The sequence below is a fragment of the Thunnus thynnus genome, chromosome 12 (genome assembly GCF_963924715.1).
Source record: "Thunnus thynnus chromosome 12, fThuThy2.1, whole genome shotgun sequence".
NCBI classification, from domain to species: domain Eukaryota; kingdom Metazoa; phylum Chordata; class Actinopteri; order Scombriformes; family Scombridae; genus Thunnus; species Thunnus thynnus.
In genome coordinates this window covers 27,620,236-27,641,990 of record NC_089528.1, presented here as the reverse complement: position 1 = coordinate 27,641,990, position 21,755 = coordinate 27,620,236, and the positions used below count along the sequence as shown (strand labels likewise).

Sequence of the window (21,755 nt, the reverse complement as noted above, 5' to 3'; positions counted from 1 at the left end):
GTGATATTTTACCTTTGCTGTTGTAGATGTTACAATATATTTTGAATGCATGCAATATACGTGTAATCATTAATATCTGTGAATGATAACATGAAACCGTACCATGCTGTGCTGTATAGTATGTAATGCAGGTCCAAATGTAGGAACAACAGGTCATGTAAATCATTCATTCTCTGAGGCTGTGAGACAGTTTTTTTTTTTTTTTTCTGCCCATCGGCTAATAGGAGGGAGGAGTGTGTGTGTGCATGTGTGTGTGTGTGTGTGTGTGTGTGTGTGTGTTGTGGGAGGAGACAGGGAGGAGTGTTTGAGTGTGTGTGTGTGTGTGTGTGTCTACGTGATGGGGGGAGGGGACACACAGTGAGAGAGAGAGAGAGAGAGAGAGAGACGGAGAGGATTTGTGGCATGTAGTTTGTCAGCTGTCATTAGGCGCAGATGACACACACACACACACACACACATACGCACACACACGGAGGTAATCTCACAGAGAAAACAGGGGAAATACAAAAAAAAAAACCAGTGTGAGTTGTGTGAAGTGCTGTGTTGACTGTGTGTATGTGTGGTGCAAGCGTGTGTGAAAACCAGTGTGTCCAATAGGCTGGTATGGGATGGTCAACCGGCTCTGGACTGGTCATGGACTGGTTTAACCAAAGCAGAGGTAAGAGACCATCAGACTCTATTCTCTTCTATTTGAAATGACACATTTAAAGGTGCAGACAGTAAGTTTTGTCAGTAAACATTTTAAGCTATTTTCAACATAAATGAGTGAAGAATTGTAAGTGAATGTGACCTGTAGATGAATAATGAGTTTCTCACCTGAAGACAATATAAACTGCAGCTCTGTTTTACTCTTGTTTGCAACCATTACTATTGTAAACAAACCTTGTTAACCACATTAATAACTTAGATTTGTTGTCTTGTGTCAATCAATTCGAGTGTGATACAAGGGTCCACCCCTGTGTTTTGATTGGTTGTAATTGAGCTGGGGTTTTTTTAAATTTAATATGAATTATAAGAAACTATATGCTTATTTTATTTAATTTTTAATCATTATTTATTTAGTTGTATGTTAAGGTTGTTGTGCTGCAAATGATGATAATATAATAATAATGCAGTTTGATGTTCAGCTGTCTTAGTCAGACCTGGACTTTGAGCTGTCATGTATTATTGTGGTTTTGACACAGTGTGTGTGCGTGTGTGTGTATGTATGGAGGGGGTGGAGGAGGGGGGGTGTATGAATGACACACACACACACACAGAGTGCACAGTCAGCGGGCCAGTAGCTGCTCTGTCACCTGAGGTCTAACCAGCCGACTGTTTACTCAGTTTGCTTTGCTTCAATAACAACTGTCGTTAACACTTATTCAGAAAGCGAGCGGACTCTTCAAGGTCAATCTGGGAGTAAAATGACGTTTTTTTTCAAAGTTTTATGAAGTCGGTCAATGAATGTGGAGTTAACAGGTGGATTCAAGCTTAGAAAAATGTGAAAAGTAGGAAGTTTTACTCAGAAAGTAAAGTATTCATTGTTGAATGCCTTATTAGTGTATTTACGCAGAATATAGCATTTCCATAGGTTAATACAAGAAAAGAAAGATAGATATCCTCTCCTGCTTCCACAAGAAGAAACCATGCTTTTATACCTTTTTTTAATAATTATCATACACTACGCCTCCATAACTGACCAATATGTTTTTAGAAACACCGTGCACCGTGAGTGTTAGGTATTTTCCCCTCAGCTCACTGGAATTTTATACAAAGCAAAAGTTTTAAGAAGTTGCTCAGCTGTGACTTCATGTTAATTTTCACACTGTCGCTAGCCGCCACGGCAGATAAGTCAATCAGTGGGTTGGAGGTGGAGTTTGAGCTCCAGGCCGGTAGAGCGACGTGAGAGACCCCCCGCAGTGTCTTTAAGTGTTTTTACTTTCATTTTGTGTTTTTTTTTTTTTTTTTTTTTTTTCCAGCTATGTGACGTGTCAGATGAATCACCATAATCAGATATGAGGTACATTAATATCCAATTTATCAGTGTATCAGAGGATATGAAATTAATTATTATTGCAAAGGAAATTCAGCAATGTTGCGCAGTGTTAGCTTGACTGTTGACTGTTCATTTTCTGGATACACCTATCACAGCATCTCAAAGGGTTTTCCGCAATCAGTTTTAGTTTAAAACTAATCATTTAAAACAAATGTATTTTAGTTAATAGTGAAAGTGAGTTTGACACTCTCTGCTGCTAACAGTCATCTCTGTACTGTATTATGACTCAAACCAAATCGTGAGCTGACTGTATCGTCACACTAAAATAAAGTTTAACACCCAGTAAAGTTCTTTTTTTTTCATATGTGAAATATGAAATTGGACACAAAGAGACGTGTATAAATCGTGCCCAGAAGTGTGGTGTTGAGATTTGGCCTGTTGTTGAATGTTGGCTGTAATGCAACACTTGAGATGCTACGCAGGGCATGACAAGAGAGCAAAGTGTCACTAACAATAAACAAAGACTTTCTTTTTCTTTCTGTCTTTCTCTCACTCCCCCTCTGAATGTTGTGGTCACTGTATGACTGTGTTTTTTTCCATTCATGCATGTTTGTTGCCTGCTGTCTTCTTCTACACAATTTATTTTGTAGTATGCGATCTATGCTTTGCTAGGATTTTGTGTGAAACGTTGAGTTCCTTGGACTAAACTAAGTAGCGCGTGCACGTGTGTGTGTGTACACAATTTAGTTAGCATCCGGGCAGGCATGTTCAATGTTATTGATTCCGGTCTATAATCGATCGGGCTCTCACATTACATGAAGCTGCACATGCACAATAATGAGCTGCTGCTGGCTGAGCGGGCTTGCAAACAGCCACGGTGACGGCTCTCTCTCTGCGTCCATGTTCAGTTCTTCTTTTTTGTCTTATTCCAGAAACAAAAAAAAAACCAGAAATGTAAAACTCATCAGTTCTTGAGTGGAAGCAAAAAAAAGTTAAAGGAAACAAAATCTTTGATGTAGTAGATACACAGACGTCCACTGAAACCAGCACTTTGTTATCCCCCACAATCTGTTATGAGACAAAATGTTGCAATGCAATCACAAAGAAGACCAATTCAATGACTTTCTGTGTACAACCGCAGTTATTCGCCGCTCAGCATGGAGAAAAAAGGGAACACATGTATGAAGTAGCATTCATTAGTCGACATCAATTATTTAGCTGATTTATATTTGCTCAAGGATCAATAACATGGCATAAACCAACTAATAATGATGTTTGATTACATCTGCCTGACAGCCCACAAGCCCACTGCAGTTCTTAGTTATCAGTCGTTTCTGGACAAGCCTTCTCTGTTCGGAGGGAATTTCCAGAGAAAATGAACAGCAGTCCGGCAAAGTGTTTTTTACAACAAGCGTTCTGTTGTGTTTCGTTACTTCCAGTCAAAATATGTGGTTTCTAAATTGTTGAACAGGTTTTAAGACAACAAGTTTTTTTTGTTTGGTTGTGGCTCCAGGGCTCCATATGGTAATTTGAGATGCTTTGTCTCAGCAAAACCAGTGTAAGAAGACTTTTGTTAGTGGTTTTAGACTTTATGATTTTACCATAAATGTGTAAATGTCTGTAGATGAGCAGACTGCTGTGATAGAAAACACTAATGAAAAGGCTTTTGTCATTGGGTTAACTTCTAGGAGGTAAATTTTAATTTTGCTATGGACCACTTGTAACTCTCCTAATGACCCCCTGAAGGTCCCCGGATCCCACTTGGGCAACCGGTAGCCTTTAGCTGAGCATCTTGATGATGAGATTAAAATTCAAAAGTAAAGATTTCTGTATTTTCTAGTGAATAGTGCTGCTACTGCATCCAAACTTTCACTCGTGGTGTTATTCAAATACTAATTAGTCTGTATTTGTTGAGAGGGCGGAGGGTGGAGGGTGGAGGGTGGGGTGAGGGTTGGGTTGGGCGGGGGTGGGGTGGGGGTGGAGGGCCAGTCAATAGAGAGAACTGGTTGAAGTGGGTCACTGGGAGTGTGCACATCTTGGATTTTATGGCAATTCACTTCACAGCGTACAGAAAGGCGTTTGCTTTCCATTCCACCACACCGGCGTCAGTAAACTTTGACAACAATTCAGTAAAAAAGCAGAAGGCTGCCAGGTGGCTGAGAGATGGCCACTGGTTTGTTATCATGACGGCCGAATTGTAGACGGACAACCAGCTGATGCGCGCCCTGAACCCCATCCCGAACATGGAAGTCAGATTTTAACTTTCTCTAGTGTTAAGGGAATAAAAACCATATTATTACACATATCAAAATGTTGTGTGTCAAGCTATAGTGTTGGAATAGATCAGCATACTTACAGGTCAGCATAAAATAAAAATTTTCTTTATGTCGCCTTTTTTATAGGTGATTTTCCTCAGAAGTTGGAGGGATTTTTAAAAATGTCAAAAAACTTAACTGCCTTAGGATTCAAGGTCGTTTTAAAGTTGAAAAGATAAAAAGATAACAGTTGTTGGATCCTTGGTTATTGGAACAGACTCGTATTTGTCAAAAATATTTTACTAGATGTTAATCAGGTTCCCAAATATGATCAAACGAACCGCATATATTCATCGAATCCCCTGTGAATCCATCAAGGGGTTTAGTATACAAGCACACAACGCAATAACTAGTCATAAAAAAAAAATCTCTTTTAAATTTATACACATTTTTTTCCAGACTTAGCGTTTGAATGTTTCGTGTCACTACAAACAACAACGCTGGAATTCGGAAGTAAGATGAAAACACGTAGATGAGGTCACACTGGGAAAGATTTCTCACTTTCATGTGAGTGATGCGGTGAGTTTGTGGGAGATCTTTGATACACCACTAGATATTGATACTCGTGTGGTCGCACTACAAAGGAGAAGATTATCTAAAAGTTTTCACAGGATGCTGAGAGTATTTTACTTTGAAAAGACAAAAAAAAGTGGTGTGTGGAGAGACTTTTCCTTACAAAAAGGTGGCCATATTTTTGCCTGTTTGCCTGTCAGCATGATGAATGCATTCCTCAGAGATACAGTCTTGATTCCATATAAAGCGTCGTTGTTTTCAGGGTCACGTAGTCAATTTAACTAACTAAAATGTGTTTGGCAATAACAACAAGTTGGAGGATTGTTCACCGTTGGCAGAGATGTGTAGAGGAGGTCCTTCTACTTTGTGGCCTAACTGGTAACTTGTATTGGTGTACTACATACTGGGTTAGTATTTCATTGTAAGTCTAGCATGGTTTATGAATATTTGCTGTGTCGACTCAAATGAACTCAGGCTTTACATGAAAGCAGCAGTACAAGTTTCCCCTCCACTGTTGCATTTTAATGTTCCCTTTGTGAAAGCACTCTTTGTTAAGCTAAAGGCTATGGAGTAGTTTTTATGTCACTATAGCTTGATGTAGAATAGATACGGTCTCTGATGCGACCCACAGATACAGCGTAAAGCAGGCCAGATAAACAAAAAAAAAATGCCAGTTGTCCCCGGCAACAGGCGGTAAGCCACCGTCCATAAAGCCACTCTGGCTCAGAGCAGCGACAGAGATGCACATAAAGAGATTGGACGTATTGACGTGGACACGCCGACGCACAGAGATATGCACTCACATCACAGAAACACACACACCCACTTGTGCATATGTTGCAGGCCCTTCAGTGTAGGAGAAGCCGGTGTTCTTAATCCAGCCGCAGCAGGGTATTAAATCTACTTTATGTTTGTGTGTGTGATGGGAGGGTTTGCTGGCTTAGACCGCGGCCTTGACAGAAGCTTAGACGCCGATGGAAGGAAGGTCCCACCTCTCAGTCATCGCTGTCAATCCCCCCCCCCACCCCACCACCATACTGTCATGTTTACATTCTCCCAAGTGCTCAATATAGTCCTCATTTTTGTGATTTCAACCACTGTTCTCCGTTAAAGGACTTTACCATCCCTATGTGGAGAATTATTGGGTATTTTTGGCATTTTACCCTTTTAAAAGAAGCTTCACAGGTTGCATACTATGTCGGTATTTCAAGCAAATTGCGTCTCAGATTGTTTTTAGAAAGAAAAACAAAAAGTAAAGATGAGAAGACTGTCTGGAAAACAATGAAAGCTCATTTTGTTTTTGCGAGTCCTTGGGGAGATGTATGATAAATGACCGACCTCCAGGTTCAAGGTTGTCATGTACATACTCATGGCTGTTGGCGCATAACTCTCATAAACTATTACAGTAAAAATGTGCAGTTATGTCGTCGGTAGCGTGCACAGTGGAAATTAATTGTGGAAAAAAGAAAGATTTGCAGTAATGTATCTGAATATCTGAAATGTAGCTGAAAGTACTGAAGTTTTCCACCATCCCTGGAAAAATACAGTTTTAATATTGTGCTGTCAATCATTACACAAGGCTGCGTGGTCAGTGTAATTTTTTTGTTGCACGCTCAAAACCGCAATTATTCCGCCAGCTAAGGCCTGTGGGGGGGGGAGTGACTCACTCCTTTAATAAAAAACACATAGTGTGCTTTTATATCTGTGATAACTATCATTTCGTCAGGGTAGGTCTGTAACGCAAATGGTGCGTGACACATTCTCTCAACCGTTTATTGAGCTTTCCAGCTATTCCCTATTGTACGGTATTTGTGTCACTTTAATATCATAGTTATTATTTTAACAGTCAATCACAATGAAAGGCTACGTGGGAGGTTGTATCCAGTAATTACGGACTGGACGCCGCTTTGTTTCCACCTCTTGTTTCCTCCCACTGGACTTCCATCTGGCTGTAGTCTGACACCTGTACCTGCTCCCTGTCACCTGTAACATACCAGGAAGTAGAGACTACCGGAATATTTCCTTGAAAGCTGAGCACACAGTTTGTAGTTTAAATAAATGATAACACACCTGAACCCAGCTGGCTGCAGGCATGAGGGTTAAATACATTTTAAGATAGTAGTGACGTTGGGTGTCATCACATTTTTTTTCAAATTTTATTTTGAAAGAGTTCACATTAGTAACAAATGAATCATTTAGGCTCTTCAAGGTTTGCTTGGGAAAGTTCAAGCAGCAATATGTCACTTTAATATCTTTTTTTTTGCTGTATTATTGTCAAGTTGATTATGACACATTAATATGATTAGTGTAAAGAAATAAGATGTAGTTTCTGTGTTATTCCAGCGCTAACGCTTGTGATAATGTTTCTCAAATTCAAAACACTTGTGCATTGAAGACAATCTTTTCCTCTCACTTTAAAATAATGATTCAATGTGTCAAAATAAAGCAGCTTTAATGCGAAAAAGCTACATACAGCACTTCTAACAATTAAAGAAGAATAAAAACACACCTTAGTCACCGGAGGATTTTTTTTTTCAGAAACCCAAACAAAGGAACCGAGGAGCAATGGTTACTACTGGAGACAAAGTCCACTTAAGCAGGCTGTTATCAGTCTTCAGCTTTAATTCCTTAATGGCTGGTTTGACCCTCTGGCCTCGTCTCTTCTCCCCGGCTCAAATTGTTTTTAAATGGCTTCACTCTGTGAAGCTCTTGGCTCCTGTGATTGCATTAGTATCGGACTGAACGGGGCAAAGGCTTTTGTCGCAGGCTACATTAGTGTTAATTCATCGTGTGTGTGTGTGTGTGTGCGTGCGCGTGTAAGGCCATATGTGTCTCTCTCCATATGTATGTGTGTGTTTGTGAGCGCGGGCTCATGTGTGTCTACTTCAGAAATTGATCGAAATGTTTAAATGATCCAGGTTGTGAGCTCAGTGACTTTGTGTGTGCACCTTTCGGACATTGATTGAAACGTTCGGCCAGGCTTTCATCAACTTCTGAGGTCACCCAGTCCGGTTCTCATGATGATAATGTTATCTCCAGTCAACATGATGTCAACATCACCCACTGCACCTCACAGTAACAATAATAACCTGTCTTGTTCACCGTTACTACTCTTTAAACGGGATAAAGACATTTAAGTTTTAAATGTCTTCTGTTTTTTACCGACAGACGTGTGTAACTTTGTAACAGCTATGCAACAACTTTCTTTAATTTAATTTTGGAGATTTTTCCTGTTTAATAGAAACTCATTGATGCCTGTTTAATGTCTTTGTGTGCAGCTTGAAGGTATATTTAATGGTGAGATTAGCCTAGCTTACTTGATAACTAGATGAAAGCACTAGCAGCTCCTCTTAAGGGTAAAACGTCTGGTTAACTCGATCCAAAGATGAATGGCAGGTCTAACTAATTAACTTACACGTCATAATTAGGATGCTAATTTCATTGTTAATAAAGCAAGTAGACTGTATCAAATGTCAGATCCACATTCTGTTCACATCTGTCCACCAAATGTTATAGATGAAACGGTTGACCTAAATTGCAGAGATACTTGAAAAATCATTAGTTACTGGAAAACTTGCGCCAAACTAACATAAAGTAGCAGAATCTCTTCTTTGGAGATGCTACATAATCCCGTCTTCTTCACGTAAAATACAACACTACAAAATATTCCATAAAAAGGCATGTTTAGAGTTTGTCTCACTTGGTAGGAAGGAAAAATACTCCTCAAAAACCCCTTAAAAACCAAACACATTTTCAGAATTTTTCACTTTCAATAATCCAAAACAAGAAGTTGACCAACCTATAACTGCTCTAAAAATAATGTCACATTAGCACTATTACATCTGTCTTTTGAGTGTCAAATACCCGTCTAGACGTGAAAGGTGACTTGAAAGGTTTTATACTTTGTAGAGACACTGATTGATTCATGTCAGTTGCAATTGATTCCCATAGTAACAAGTTTGATCCACTTTATCCACGCTAGTTCATTATCTAGCCTGACATGCACACTTTCATTTTTTTCACTGGTCTTACTGGATATTTAGGAGGCAGAGAAGGTTTAATCCACACTAGGGACTAAAAGTCAGGATATCTCTGCTGCGTCCATTAGTTAAATCTTTGCCTTGTGAGTCTCCCAACTTTATAGAAGTGCAGTACTACGTTGCTGGGGTACCACTTTAAAGGGGACAAATCGTGTTTTTTGTGGTTTTCTGTTTATTTTAATACTGTTATGATGTCAGATATCTGTTAAACATGGTCAAAGGTATTGAATTTGAGATGAATGTATGTAAAATGTTCCATGAAAGTCAAAAGTCAGAGCTTCAGCCTGCTCTAAACAGCTCCGTTTCCAAATTTCCAACATCCCCATAGAGCTGACTTCAGATCGTTTGCACATGCCCACAAACGGCCGTCCTTTCCATAGCGTTTGTTGCTAAGGTTGTCCCACAGGTTGTTCACGTTGTCCACTCACTAGGGGTGTGCCCGAATACAAATACATTATTCAGCAAAGCACAAATAGTGGGTTGTTGTTTTTTTTTTTACGAATATTTGTTTCATACAAATATTTCAAAAATGATTTGTTTTCAGGAAGAAAAATAAACCATGTCAAATACCAGCGTGCAGGTCGGTTACATCGTTATCTCAGCGTCTCTCCTCTGCTCCGCTGTGACGTCTATCAGAAGGTCTCAGTGAGAGGGAGTCACATCCACCTGCTACATGACGCATATTTCCTAATTCCAGAGTTGGGAGTGTTCTCCAGAGATAAAGCTGAACTACTGACACACGCTTCATGAACACTTATTCTAACACTTTAATTTTCTAAAATGAAAAGCGTAATAAAAACAAAAACAGGATTTTTAAGCCCCTGTCCACTTTTATTCAAATACAAATAATTTTGCTGACTCAACAAATACAGATACAAATACAAATACTGGGCTCTCTGCACATCCCTACCACTCGCAATATTTGGGATTTGGATTCGGGGCTCGAACATGTAATATTTGAGAAGTTTTTATTTTGAGTAAAGAACAAAAAAAAAGAAGTGAAATCCTACTACTATAGTTTGTTTACGTAGCCTCTGTAATGGCCTGCAGTCTGCTGAGAATCAGAACAGAGAGGACTCACCGGGAGGGAAGGCTCTTAAAGAGACAGGAGCTTAAACGGCCTATTTCAAAGGGTCAGTGTAAGATAAATAAAGAGCTTTTTGAACTGTAAATCATACAAAGATATATCCAGAAGAGCCCCACGTTAAAAATATAGACCTCCAAATGTGCATGATCACGTCCCCCCTTTTTAAGATCATCACCCAACTAAGATTCCTGTCGTATTTAATCACAAACTATAAACTGAGCCTCTTTTTAGTTCGCCACTGTTATAACTTTACACCTTATTTGTACAGAAGTTAAGTATTTCATCATACACAGTCATATGATAAAAAAAAAAAAATTGGGTGATAGAAAGAGTTTCTATTAGCACAACCAAAGAAAGCACTTAAAATACCTGTTTGTTTGAGTTTTTTTTTTATACATGAACTGATAAGCAAATTTTTTCTGTATCCTCCTCTTCTTTCCTCTCCTCTCCTCTCCTCTTCCTCTCCTCTCCTCTCCTCTCCTCTTCCTCTCCTCTTCCTCTCCTCTCGTTCTGTAATTAGGCCATATTCTGCTCCCTCCTCAGGCCTAATTATTCATTTAGAGCAACAGATGCCCCTCCTCCTCCTCCCATTTTTCTTCTGCCTGTTACCCCTTGTTCCCCTATCCAACCCCCCCGCTTGTCTTATTTTACGACATTTGCACTTGCCGACTTGATGTCCGTGTGAGTAATGTTTCCCATACGGACCAATAAACCCCATCGTTCATGTGTTTGATCCTTACTTCCTCCATTCTGCTTTCCATCCAGACCTCTCTTTTTACATTTCCCTTCCTTTTTTCACCTTCATCTATCTATCCTTTTCTTTCTCATCGTTTTCCTTCTCTCTCTCTCTCTCTCTCTCTCTCTCTCTCTCCCTCCCCCCACCTCTCTTGTTTTCTCTCTCTCCCTTATCCCTCTTTCCTGCCTTCATCTGCTCAGTATCAGCCCCACAGACCGGCTGTTATGTAACAGTCAGGTGATGTGTTGGCCCGTCGAAGTGCCTTAAAGGCCTACAGTCCTGATAGAAAATTCCCTCCCCTGCTACTAACTAACTACACTCCGCTTCACTTGTGTCGCATTCAAAAGCACCACATTCTTCATCAATTTGTAATCTTGTTAGAAGATAATCTGTCAGTTTTTGCCCTTTTCATTTCCTTCTAACTCCTATAAGCTCAGTTGATTAGAGCTGCAACGATCAGCCAGTTAATTGTTAAGCAGAAAATTTATCGGCAACTATTTTAATAAATGATTGTCTCACTAGTTTTTAAGGGGAAAAAAAAAAAATTTGGTAGTTACAGCTTCTCCAGTGTGAAGAGTTTAAAGGTGCCCTGTGGAGTTTCTTGCCTCTAGTGTTTGCTTTGTGCACGCACACAAGAATGCACCTGCATGTGCATGCAGATAAAGAAGAAGACTGCAAGCTAGTAAAAATGGATGTAAACAATGCAAGATTTTAAGAAAAAACAACAAAAAAACAGTTTTGCTAAAGCTTTATGAGGCAGGAAACGGATTGGATAACAGTGAATATAAACATCACATTTATTTACAACAAGGAAACTCCACAGTGCACCTTTTTTATGACATATATGACAGTAAACATAATATCTTTCGACTCTGTACCGTTGGTCGGACAAAACAAGACACTTGATGATGTCACCTTCGGCTTTGTCACGGACATTTTTCGCTATTTTTCGAATTTTATAGACAAAATGCTTTGTCGGCAGATTAATCGGAAATGAAAATAACGGCTAGTGTCAGCACTAACCATGCTTCAAAACCCCAGAAAGACAAACACATAGCTGGCCGTTTTCAGGCCAACAAGATGAGTTTTGTCATCAGTTTATGGTTGAAGGTCTCGCAGCATGAGGTCTCCATATGGTGTAACTTTCCCTGCCAACGTGTGTTTAATTTTAATCTTTTTTCCACCTACTCATACTTTACTTCTTGTCACTCTGGGGTCACAAAATGATTATAATTAGGACATTTTGCCTCCTAACATCACGATTCCTATTAAAGACCGTCAACTGAAACGCCAGAAATGTTCATGTAAGAACAGTGTGAAAACCTACATGAATTAGCTATTTCTAACTGAAGTAATTATTGACACCTACTGTGTTCCCACTGGGCCTCCTACATGTTGCCTGCGGGGACGTTACAATGGTACATTGTTTACATGAGTCACGAGCCCCCTCCTTGTTTGATTATGCACCATCCTATCAGGTTGTATACATGTTTAGCACATTTATTCTTGTGTAAGTCTTCGCAATGCTGTGAAGCTCGCTGAGGACAGAGAGAGAGAGGGGCGCTTTCTGTGTCAGCGGGCACATGTCCTGCATGGAAGCAGTGCATCTAGTTAAAAATCAAAATCAAAACTTTATTGTCCACCCTTGTTGCACACAAGTAAACATTAGTCTGCAGCTTCAACATCAGATATCACATCATAAGTCATAAAAACAGTGAGTTAAAAACATTTAAGTGCACTATATTAGATGCAACTTTGTAAAAAAGCAAGGAATAAGTTGCTAAAAAGGATCTAAAATGATTAAAGACCAATTTAAGAGAAGTGCCAGATACATGGGATTCAAAACAATAGCAGCATGTCAAGATGTCATGATGAATGTTTTTTATAGATATTTTACTTTGCACAGAGGACTCTACCATCTCCCTGAAGGCAGGAGCTGAAAGTGATGACTCAGGGGATGGCATGAATCCTGTTTTTTGTGTGTTCAACTGCTTTGTCATAGTGATAAGCTAACAAGTTTTTGTTGCACTGCCATGTTCAAGAAGCATCCTCATAATAGCATAAACTTTACTACAGTAGTTTACACATTAAAAAAGATGAAGATTCAGAGATGCAACACATTTAACAAGCAGTTTGGATCTTTGAAATCACAAGTATAAAGTGTGTATTCCCAAAGATTTGACAGAGTTCCTTGGAAACTGTTGTAACCGTTAGTGTTTAAATATTATGACACCTTCATTAACTGATTCGTGTTGTTTAAACAGGTCTACAAACAGGTATAACCGTTACCTTATAATGACTTTGAAGGCTGCGGTTTCAAAATGGCAACGTATCACCATGCATTTTATAATTTTAAAAATACTGTACCTTTATGAATATGCTATAAATTATTTGAAATAGTAGTAAAGATAAGATAAGATGCATTTTATTGTCCCTGAGGGGGAAATTTGTCTTGCGCTCAAGTGTTGAATACAGCTGCATATAGAAAAATACAAGATACATACAAGATCAGTACATAATCTCCATATGTACAAGACATAAAACACAATACAAAATACAGTATTGTACCCATAGTACATAGAGTACACACTATTCCTAAAACAATAAAAGTGGTAAAGCGGGTTTAAAAAATTTAAAACAATGAAAACTAACCGTGCAAAGGAGGAAGTGTCCCTAGATTAGATATCCAATTAAATAAAACAAGTTAACTAGTATTACACGCACTATAAGTCAGTATTACACATGAAACCAGAGCATTGGATTATACATCCTAGTCCGTAAAAATAAACAACTGATTAACAATCACGCAGGTTCTCTGTCCGGCAGTCTCGTGGAGGTAGAGATGAAGGAGAGCTTGAAACAGTTGGTTTTGCATTTACTGGCCCGTAACATCTTCCAGAGGGCAACAGTTCATACTCAGACATAAAAATATATGTGTTGGATCCATCAGTAGTCTGAGTGTTTGTCTGATTAGTTTCCTCATAGATAAAAAAGGAATTATGGCTCCTCTTTTTTCCCCACAGTATCACTTTCATCGCTGTTTTTTAGATTTGAACCGGACAGCGAGGGTGACGCACCATGCAGCAGTTCTAATGAAAAATGCTCTGTTTCTCTCTCTCTTTCTCTTTCTCTCTCTCTCTCTCTATCTCTCTCTCTCTTTCTATAGGTGCTGATATTTGCTGAAGATGAGTAGTGGGGGGGGTAACACCCCAGAGCCCCCCAGGGGGGGAGAGTCTCTGAAGAGGAAGGACTGTCAGTCAGACCTCCTGGGGCCCAGGTGAAGACCTTCATCTGCAGTCCACACCTTCAATAGACTTTACTGTCACAACAACACATCCTTACCGTAATGTCAACGCCTGCAGGATGCATGCATGCAGACTCTGCAATAGTTTCAATACCTCAGTACATACCTCATAATAAGCCACAAACCTCAGTGCAGATATTTAATCAATTATTAATTGTCTTCGTTATAGTTTATTTCCATGTATTCTGATTCAGCTTGTTAATTTAATTTCTTGTTAATTCCTGTTTCTGATTCTTGTCATATTAATTGAATATAGAAAAAACGCAAAATGCTAATTGTTGCTAATCACAAACACTTTTAGTTTCAGCAGAAAATCAGGGATTTCTTTATAAATAATAAGGTTTTTTTTTTTGTAAAAAAGGTAGAATGAAAACAGGAGTTTGTTTCAGGGCAGTAGAGACAGAGAGGTGGAAGAGAGAGGATGGTGGAACGAGTGGAGGCTTGTGCAGGTTGATGGAAGAAAATGCTGCAGCAGCATTTTTACAAACAGCAGTTTATATAAGAGCTAGCGAGTTGTCATGCTTTCAGTGTCCGAGAGGATGCATGAAGGTTACAGAGACGACGTACTGAGGTTGTATGTTAGCTCTGAGGTCAGGACACGCTAGTTGTGCCTGAGGTTGTGAAAAGATGGTGAAAAGGTTGTTTTTTCTTTAATTTACCTTTGAGATGTTTTGTAAACACTATTCTAACGTGACAATAATTCGCAGACATTCCTGAAAATCAGTTTTCTAATTCTGCTTTCATAGAGCTAAAAGATTCTCCTGACATTCACATTTCTGATGGGGAACTATTTGTTCGCTGCTCTTTTTTCACCGTTTGCACCGTGTGAACACGAACACATCATCATCATCATCATCATCATCATCATCTTACCGTCTCTCCTGTCTCTTCCAGCCCTAAGAGGAGCACTGAGAGGAGGAATCGGGAGCAGGAGAACAAGTACATCGAGGAGCTGGCCGAGCTGATCTTCGCCAACATCAACGACATGGACGACCTAAATGTCAAACCAGACAAATGTGCCATCCTCAAAGAGACGGTGAAGCAGATCAGGCAGATCAAGGAACAGGGTGAGGATCTACTTCGTTCATGTTCATTAGTGAGCTTGCTGTGATATTATAGTAGACATTATCATCCCCCGCATTCTTCTTTGCCCTGCTACTGCTCCATCTACTACAGTTTTGGTAATAATAATAATACTTCTGTTTACAGTATATGTTACATGGAAACATACGGTCCAGAGAATCCGACAGTTTACTGTAATTAAAGCCAGAAACTGAATTCAAACTGTCACACTTTCATCGTTATTCCTATAAATCAGCTTTTTTGGAATCTTTTTTATCTGCGCTTCTGTTTACATCTTCTGTATTTTCTCGTATCTACGACAACCGGCCGGTTCGTCGCGCTTAGCTGACATTACAAAGACTGAAATCACACTTATCTCTGAATCTCCGACGAAGTGAACTTCCATGTGATTTTACTGGTGTTTCCCCTAACATGTGTGTATCACAGTTTCCGTTAAGACCTGTAGAAAGATGCTGCAGGCACAAATAATGAAGCTGTTTTACAAAAAAAAAAAAAAAAAAAAATCTGTCTTCCTGGAATTCTGTTTTCACAGAGCAGAGATGAATGGAGAAAACTTCAACTTCTAAAGAAAGAAGCGAGTGAAATCGAAAATGTATTTTTTTTTTTTTTTTCTCTCAGACAACCATTTCATGGTGAAAGAGAGACTCTATTCAAGTTCCTCAAAACAGCAATCATGGGAAAAGTGCCACAGGGAGAATGCGGCCGCTGTAGAAAGTGAAGATTGTTTGTAGTTAAGCGGCGGGGAACACATCAACCGAGCAACAAATGAGATGCTCAATTAACTTTTTTTCGGGCTCCTTCCAAGTTAAACTTTTATGTGCACGTGTGAATCCAACTATAGACTATGAAAGAAACACTATGATAACGCCATTAAAGGCTTTTGTTAACGTGGGTTGAACAGCTAACGGAGTGTTGATTCAAGAAAAGTACACAAGATTAAAACCGAACCCTTCCCCGTGATTGGTCCAAATTCGGAAACTCCTTTTTATATTGTCCTCGTGTGTCTGATTCCTGCTCATCTAGGACCTCGGCGGAGTGGACGTGAAGCAAACGGAGACATATAAAGAGGAAACGTTCACACGGACTCTGTAATGATAATGTGTGTTTGATGATGGTGAGGAGACAGACTGAGGCAGAGCTGTTATGTAACACTCACCAACATGATGCAAGCCTGCAGAGGGAAGCAGGCGGATCTGCTCGGTTTCCAAGCGTCCCTTCCTCCTGCTCTTCTTCCCCTTTTTCTCTCCTTTCCATCACCTTCTTTATTCTTTCTCACCTCCCGTCTCTCACGTCTCTTTCACCTCCCTTTTTATTTATTTATTTTTAAACATTTCTTTCCCACCGTTACTCCAATTCTCTCTCTCTTTCTTTTACTTTCCTTTTCACTTTCCTACCCTCTCTCCTCTCCCTCCCAACACTTTCTTCTTCTCTTTCCCTTCCTCGCTACATTAACTTTCTCTCTCTCTTTATCGCCTCTCTCTCCTTTCCTTTCTTTCTATCCTTCCTCTCTCACTCTTATCGTTCTCCCCCTTTTTTTTTTTTTCCCCCCTCCCCGCTCTCATCGCTCGTTATCACGTCGTCCCACTCCTTCTTTTTGTTCCTACACTCAGCCGGTCGGTGTTCATGTGTTGAAACACTGTTTATGTGTCTGAAAACAACAGCTGAATAAGCACACACACACACACACACACACACACACACACACACACACACACACACACAGATAATACACAAGTCACACAGCTGTCGACTTCAGACACACGCTGCTGTCCGGCAGCCTTATTTAACCGATGTGGATTTAAAACAAAATGTATTTATTTAACTGAACAGAAACGCATAATAAACTCACAAAATCAAACCAGCAGAAACGTGTAAATCACAGTAGATGGAAAGAATTGGTTGGAAAATAGTTGATAGAGAAATGTCAGTGCATGCACATTCACACGCAAGAGAAAATGATATCCTGCTTGTGTGTGTGTGGTGGTGTGTGTGTGTGTGTTTGGCCCACAAGTACACATATTTAATTGCAGGGTCAAATTATAGAATAGAGGAGGAGTGTGTGTGTGTGTGTGTGTGTGTGTGTGTGTGTGTGTGTGTGTGTGTGTGTGTGCGCCTGCTGTGTGATTTCTACTCAGTGTGTATGTTTGAAAGAAATCCTTTACAGCTATAGTATCTAATAATAATTGTCGTGTATGTGTGTACTTTTCAATGTAAGGGGTGTGTGTGTGTTATTTTAGCTAATTTTATATTATAAGTGCATATCATTATGAGCTGAGCATTTGTCAGTACTGCAGACCAGAGGAATAGTAAATAAAACTATTCATGGCATTTGAAAGCATCCTCACTTTACTTTTAATGCCTTAAACCTTTGCACAGTACTGTATATGTACCTGAAATGGCTCGATACTACTAGTTCAACACCAATACCACAACCTTGAGTATTTCCCTATATGCTACCAATCTATCTTTTTCAGATTTTTCCTCCTCTAAGCTATTAACACTCCAGTCATATGCAGTTTAATTAATCATATGTCAAAACCCCTTCACTATCAACTAAAGAAAAGAGTCGGTTATTTATTTATAATGATGTTCCTCCAACATTGTTAGTTGCTTCTCTTGCTGTCTGTTGCTTGCATATCTCCATCATCTGCAGGGTGCAAGAGTTTTATCAATGTTGTGGTGTTGAGGTTTACAACTCTGACTTTGCTCCTGGAAACCCTCATTCTGCTGTTTTGCTTTTTTCCTCCTTTAGCATAAAACACCTCCACACACAGCTGACACATGACGGGCAGGCAAGCAGGCAGCTGCTGTGTCGTGTCATGTGACGTCTCACTACTTCTCGTAACATTAGGTCACATAAAGTGTCACTCGGCCAGTATTTTGTATGTGTTATTTGAATATTTAAAAAAAAAAAAAAAAAGCACTCTGCAGCTTTAACACTCTCCAACCTACATAGCAGTCCCTCCAGGCTCTGCAGTGATAGGGTTTTAGGGCTGATGACACTGTACAGCTCTGGTCCCACAACAGGAATGTCAGCTATGTGGCCTAATGGGGCCATGGGAGGCTTAACAGTCCAGTGGTACAGCCAGGGAGGAGAGTAGAGACGGGGCTAATATGACTATAAATGTGTGTAATGTACCGCACATTAGCATGGTAATACCTGCTCTCCATGACATTCCAGGCACTCGAACCCGCAGGTTTGACAGCGCGGCATTGTGTCGGCGGAGGAGTTGCGGTATAGTTTACACGAACATAAGGTGTAATTTACTGAAGGGTAAATGAGAGACTAGCCAATGAATTTAATCAGTGGAATGTCCTCATGCAAAAAAAAACAAAAAAAAAACACAGTGGGTGTGAGAGGGTGTGTGTTTTCCTGAAGGCGGCGTCATCACAAAAAAAAAAAAACACTGTCAGTGTTTTCCGGGAAAAGAAAATATTCTGTGAACGACGGTGTTGCAGCAAAAAGTTTCATTCTGACAAGATGTTCCAGGAAGACAAACAGATTGTGTGATAAAAATACAGCCAGTCACTTCATTCAAAACCAGCTTTTCTTTTGATATTCGACATAAACGTTTAACACGCTATTTCACCGTGTCAGCGATGAGTCAGGCGTTCGCCGAAAAAAAACCTGAAATACATTGTGTAGTTTTGTTTTCTGTTCAGGAATGAATGACACATCTGTCCGTCTATAATTAAACTTATAGATAAAAGCATTTATAGTTTCACAAGTGATTTTAAAGTGATTTCTGTTCAGAGATTTTTTTTTAGAAATTTAGGTTATTTTCACATTTCTCTTCATTTTGTTTTACAGAAAAAGCTCCAGTGGCTGATGCGGAGGAGGTGCAGAAGGCTGACGTCTCCTCCACAGGACAGGGTGTCATTGATAAAGATGCTCTCGGGCCCATGATGCTGGAGGTAGGGTTCAAACCAATGTTTAGTCCACACTGGGAGTGTTATCATTCCCAGAAGAAAAGAGTTCAAAGGTCAAAGCGATAGGGATCCAAAACAGAACAAAGCTGAAGATACAAAGGTGGAGGAGACAGAGGAGAGGTGAACATGCAGTTTTATTTCTTAATTGTTATTTAAATGATCTAATTATTAAAAAAATAGGGAAGTAATCCATCATTTTGGGAGCTGTTCACAAGCTTCCTGTGTCCAACTGACTGACTTGCAAAAGTGCAAACGTAGAGGAAACATGTTTAGAGCAGTTGGAGCGTCTTTCTGACTTTAAATAGCTTCTCACTCTGCAGTGACGCAGAAAGATAAGGGTTCCTCTGGCCAGCGACTATGCCGTCATCAAGCCTACATGAGTGTGTATGTGTATATGTGTATGTGTGTGTATGTGTGTGTGTGTGCATGGGTGTACAGTGACGTATAACATGGAACCCAATGAGGTATAAATACCTTCGTGAAAAGCCAGATTAGAAAAGGTAGGGAGGAGCCTGAACACACACACAGGCTATATATAGCAACTCACTAGCTTCAACGTTTGGCTGAGGTGTCCGCTTAGAGTCTGAAAGATAGACATCAAGCCAAGATTTCCTGTTTTTATTCTATTTTATTCTATTATATTTTCTACAGCGGCGTCAGGGCGGAAGCAGGCAGACATAGAGTAGCACGGTTGTGTAGACATGTGGCAGGCTAAAGGACAAATCACAGTGTGTACATATAGCTGGAAAATGCTGAGTTAACAAGAATGAAAGAATGGAAAAATACACACACACACACACACACAGACTCACACTGTGTTAGAGGCCACTGTAGACTTACTGTAACACCTTGAATCATGGTAGCACACTGCAAAATGCACGCTAGATTTTAATCATTCAATAGATGCTATGGATATTTTGTAGCACATCATTAAATTTCATCTCAAACTATATTAAATAAAAACAAACTAACCTGCTCTTTAATTGGTATAGTTTCAGCAAGCAAACACTGGAGTAGTAACACCTCAACATTTCATCCCTACATTTTTTTTAATCAAGTGTTGTTGTTATGATGCTTTGATGCCTTAATTAACATGCAGTCTCTATTCTTCCTCCTACTTCATCCCCCCTCCTCCACCCAAACTTCCTCATTATCTCCTTTCATCCTGTACCTTTTGTGATATTTCATTTTCTTCCTCTTCTTCCACCTCTCATATTTCTCTCACCCACACCTTATTTCTCCTCTACCTCCTCTTCTCTTCTCCTCTCCTTTTGTCCTCCCGGCTTTCTCCTCGCCCCGCAGGCCCTGGACGGCTTCTTCTTTGTGGTCAACATGGAGGGCAACATAGTGTTTGTGTCAGAGAACGTCAGCCAGTATCTGCACTACCAGCAGGAGGAACTGATGAACACCAGCGTGTACAGCGTGCTGCATGTCGGAGATCATGCAGAGTTCATCAAGAACCTCTTGCCCAAAAGCCTGGGTGGGTGTCACTGAATGTTTGCCGGAAGGTGGTCAGATAATGTCAGATGTTTCCTTGGCAGCCATATTGGAGGTGCTTAACTGTCTGGCAGCAGTGACAGAGAACAAGCTTTTCTTTTTTAACATGAGCTGGGTTACTTTTTTTTCCTCTTTTGGTAGTTTATAACACGAAAAACAACAGGAAAGATTCTTCTTATCGAGATAATCAAGATTAAACATCTGATTTGCTCATGCTACATGGCTAGTAGCATGTTCTGTCTAATATTTAATTGCTATTAGCTGCTTTGCTAAATTAGCCCAGTTGCTAGATATTTAACTGTATAGTCAGGTCAACAAAGCTGATTAAACACATTTACATATGCTTTTTGACAGTTTACACTGTCAAATAGACATTAAGAAATGCACTAACAAAACAAAACATTTACACTGCCGTCACACTGCTGTAAAATTCTCTCGAGTCTGTTTCAAAGTGCTCTTAAGTTTGAGCTCGTGATGAGTCACCTTAATCAACCCGGACAGGGTGTAAGTGAACTGTCGAACCAGCTGGCTAATTTAGCAGAGCAAACAATGTTAATGTTATGTTAATCTTGCACAAACATACCTCACCTCTCCGCAAGCTCACTGAGGTAACTGGGAGAAACTGACTACTGAAATAAGTTCAGTGAAAAGGTTCTACTGCAAACCAATGGATGCATAAGGATATACATTTTTTTTCCAGAGCTGTGTGATCTTGATTAAAAATAAAGGTCTAGCTAATGATGATGTAGCTCTAAGCACTACATCATGTTAATAATATATTTTACTGCTAGTTTCTCCAATTCTGCTAGCTAGATACCTCACAATATCAGATAAGTTAAATATTGTTAAGTACACATTAGCAGGTGAGCACTGCTACTGTCTTATGCTCCCAGCTGTATAGGATATGATAGTTGTAATGATTATATCGTCGCCAGAAAAATCATCTCTTCCTTTTATTAACGAATGTTTCTTCGGTTCGGTGTCTCTCTTTATCATCCAGTCAATCATCGGGGCAGTGATTCGTCCGGCAGGAACAGCCACACCTTCAACTGTCGTATGTTGGTGAACCCTCACGTCGACGGTGAAGCCCGGCCGGTCTCCGACCAGCAGGAGACGCCACAGCAGAAGTACGAGACCATGCAGTGTTTCGCCGTCTCCGAACCCAAGTCTATAAAGGAAGAGGGGGAAGGTACATGTTTTGTCCCTATATCTCTCTGTTCATCTTTCACGTGGATGTTTCCTTTTTCACTTTCTCTGATTCTGCCTGCCTGT

The 21,755-nt window shown here is 39.9% G+C and overlaps 1 protein-coding gene across 4 annotated transcripts in view; it reads left to right on the top strand.

Annotated features, from left to right (window-relative positions):
- Positions 1-21,755, top strand: part of LOC137194609 (nuclear receptor coactivator 2-like) — a 66,446-nt gene that overhangs the window by 17,466 nt on the left and 27,225 nt on the right. For 3 of the 4 annotated variants that reach the window (XM_067606679.1, XM_067606677.1, XM_067606680.1), the window contains exons 3-7: positions 13,836-13,946; positions 14,868-15,040; positions 18,868-18,971; positions 20,289-20,466; positions 21,484-21,672. In XM_067606679.1, coding sequence (XP_067462780.1) covers positions 13,855-13,946; positions 14,868-15,040; positions 18,868-18,971; positions 20,289-20,466; positions 21,484-21,672 — 736 coding nt within the window. In that variant the 5' untranslated portion in view covers positions 13,836-13,854. Of the gene's footprint in view, positions 1-362; positions 659-13,835; positions 13,947-14,867; positions 15,041-18,867; positions 18,972-20,288; positions 20,467-21,483; positions 21,673-21,755 lie in introns of those variants that run through there. The other variant, XM_067606678.1, reaches the window with a different exon arrangement.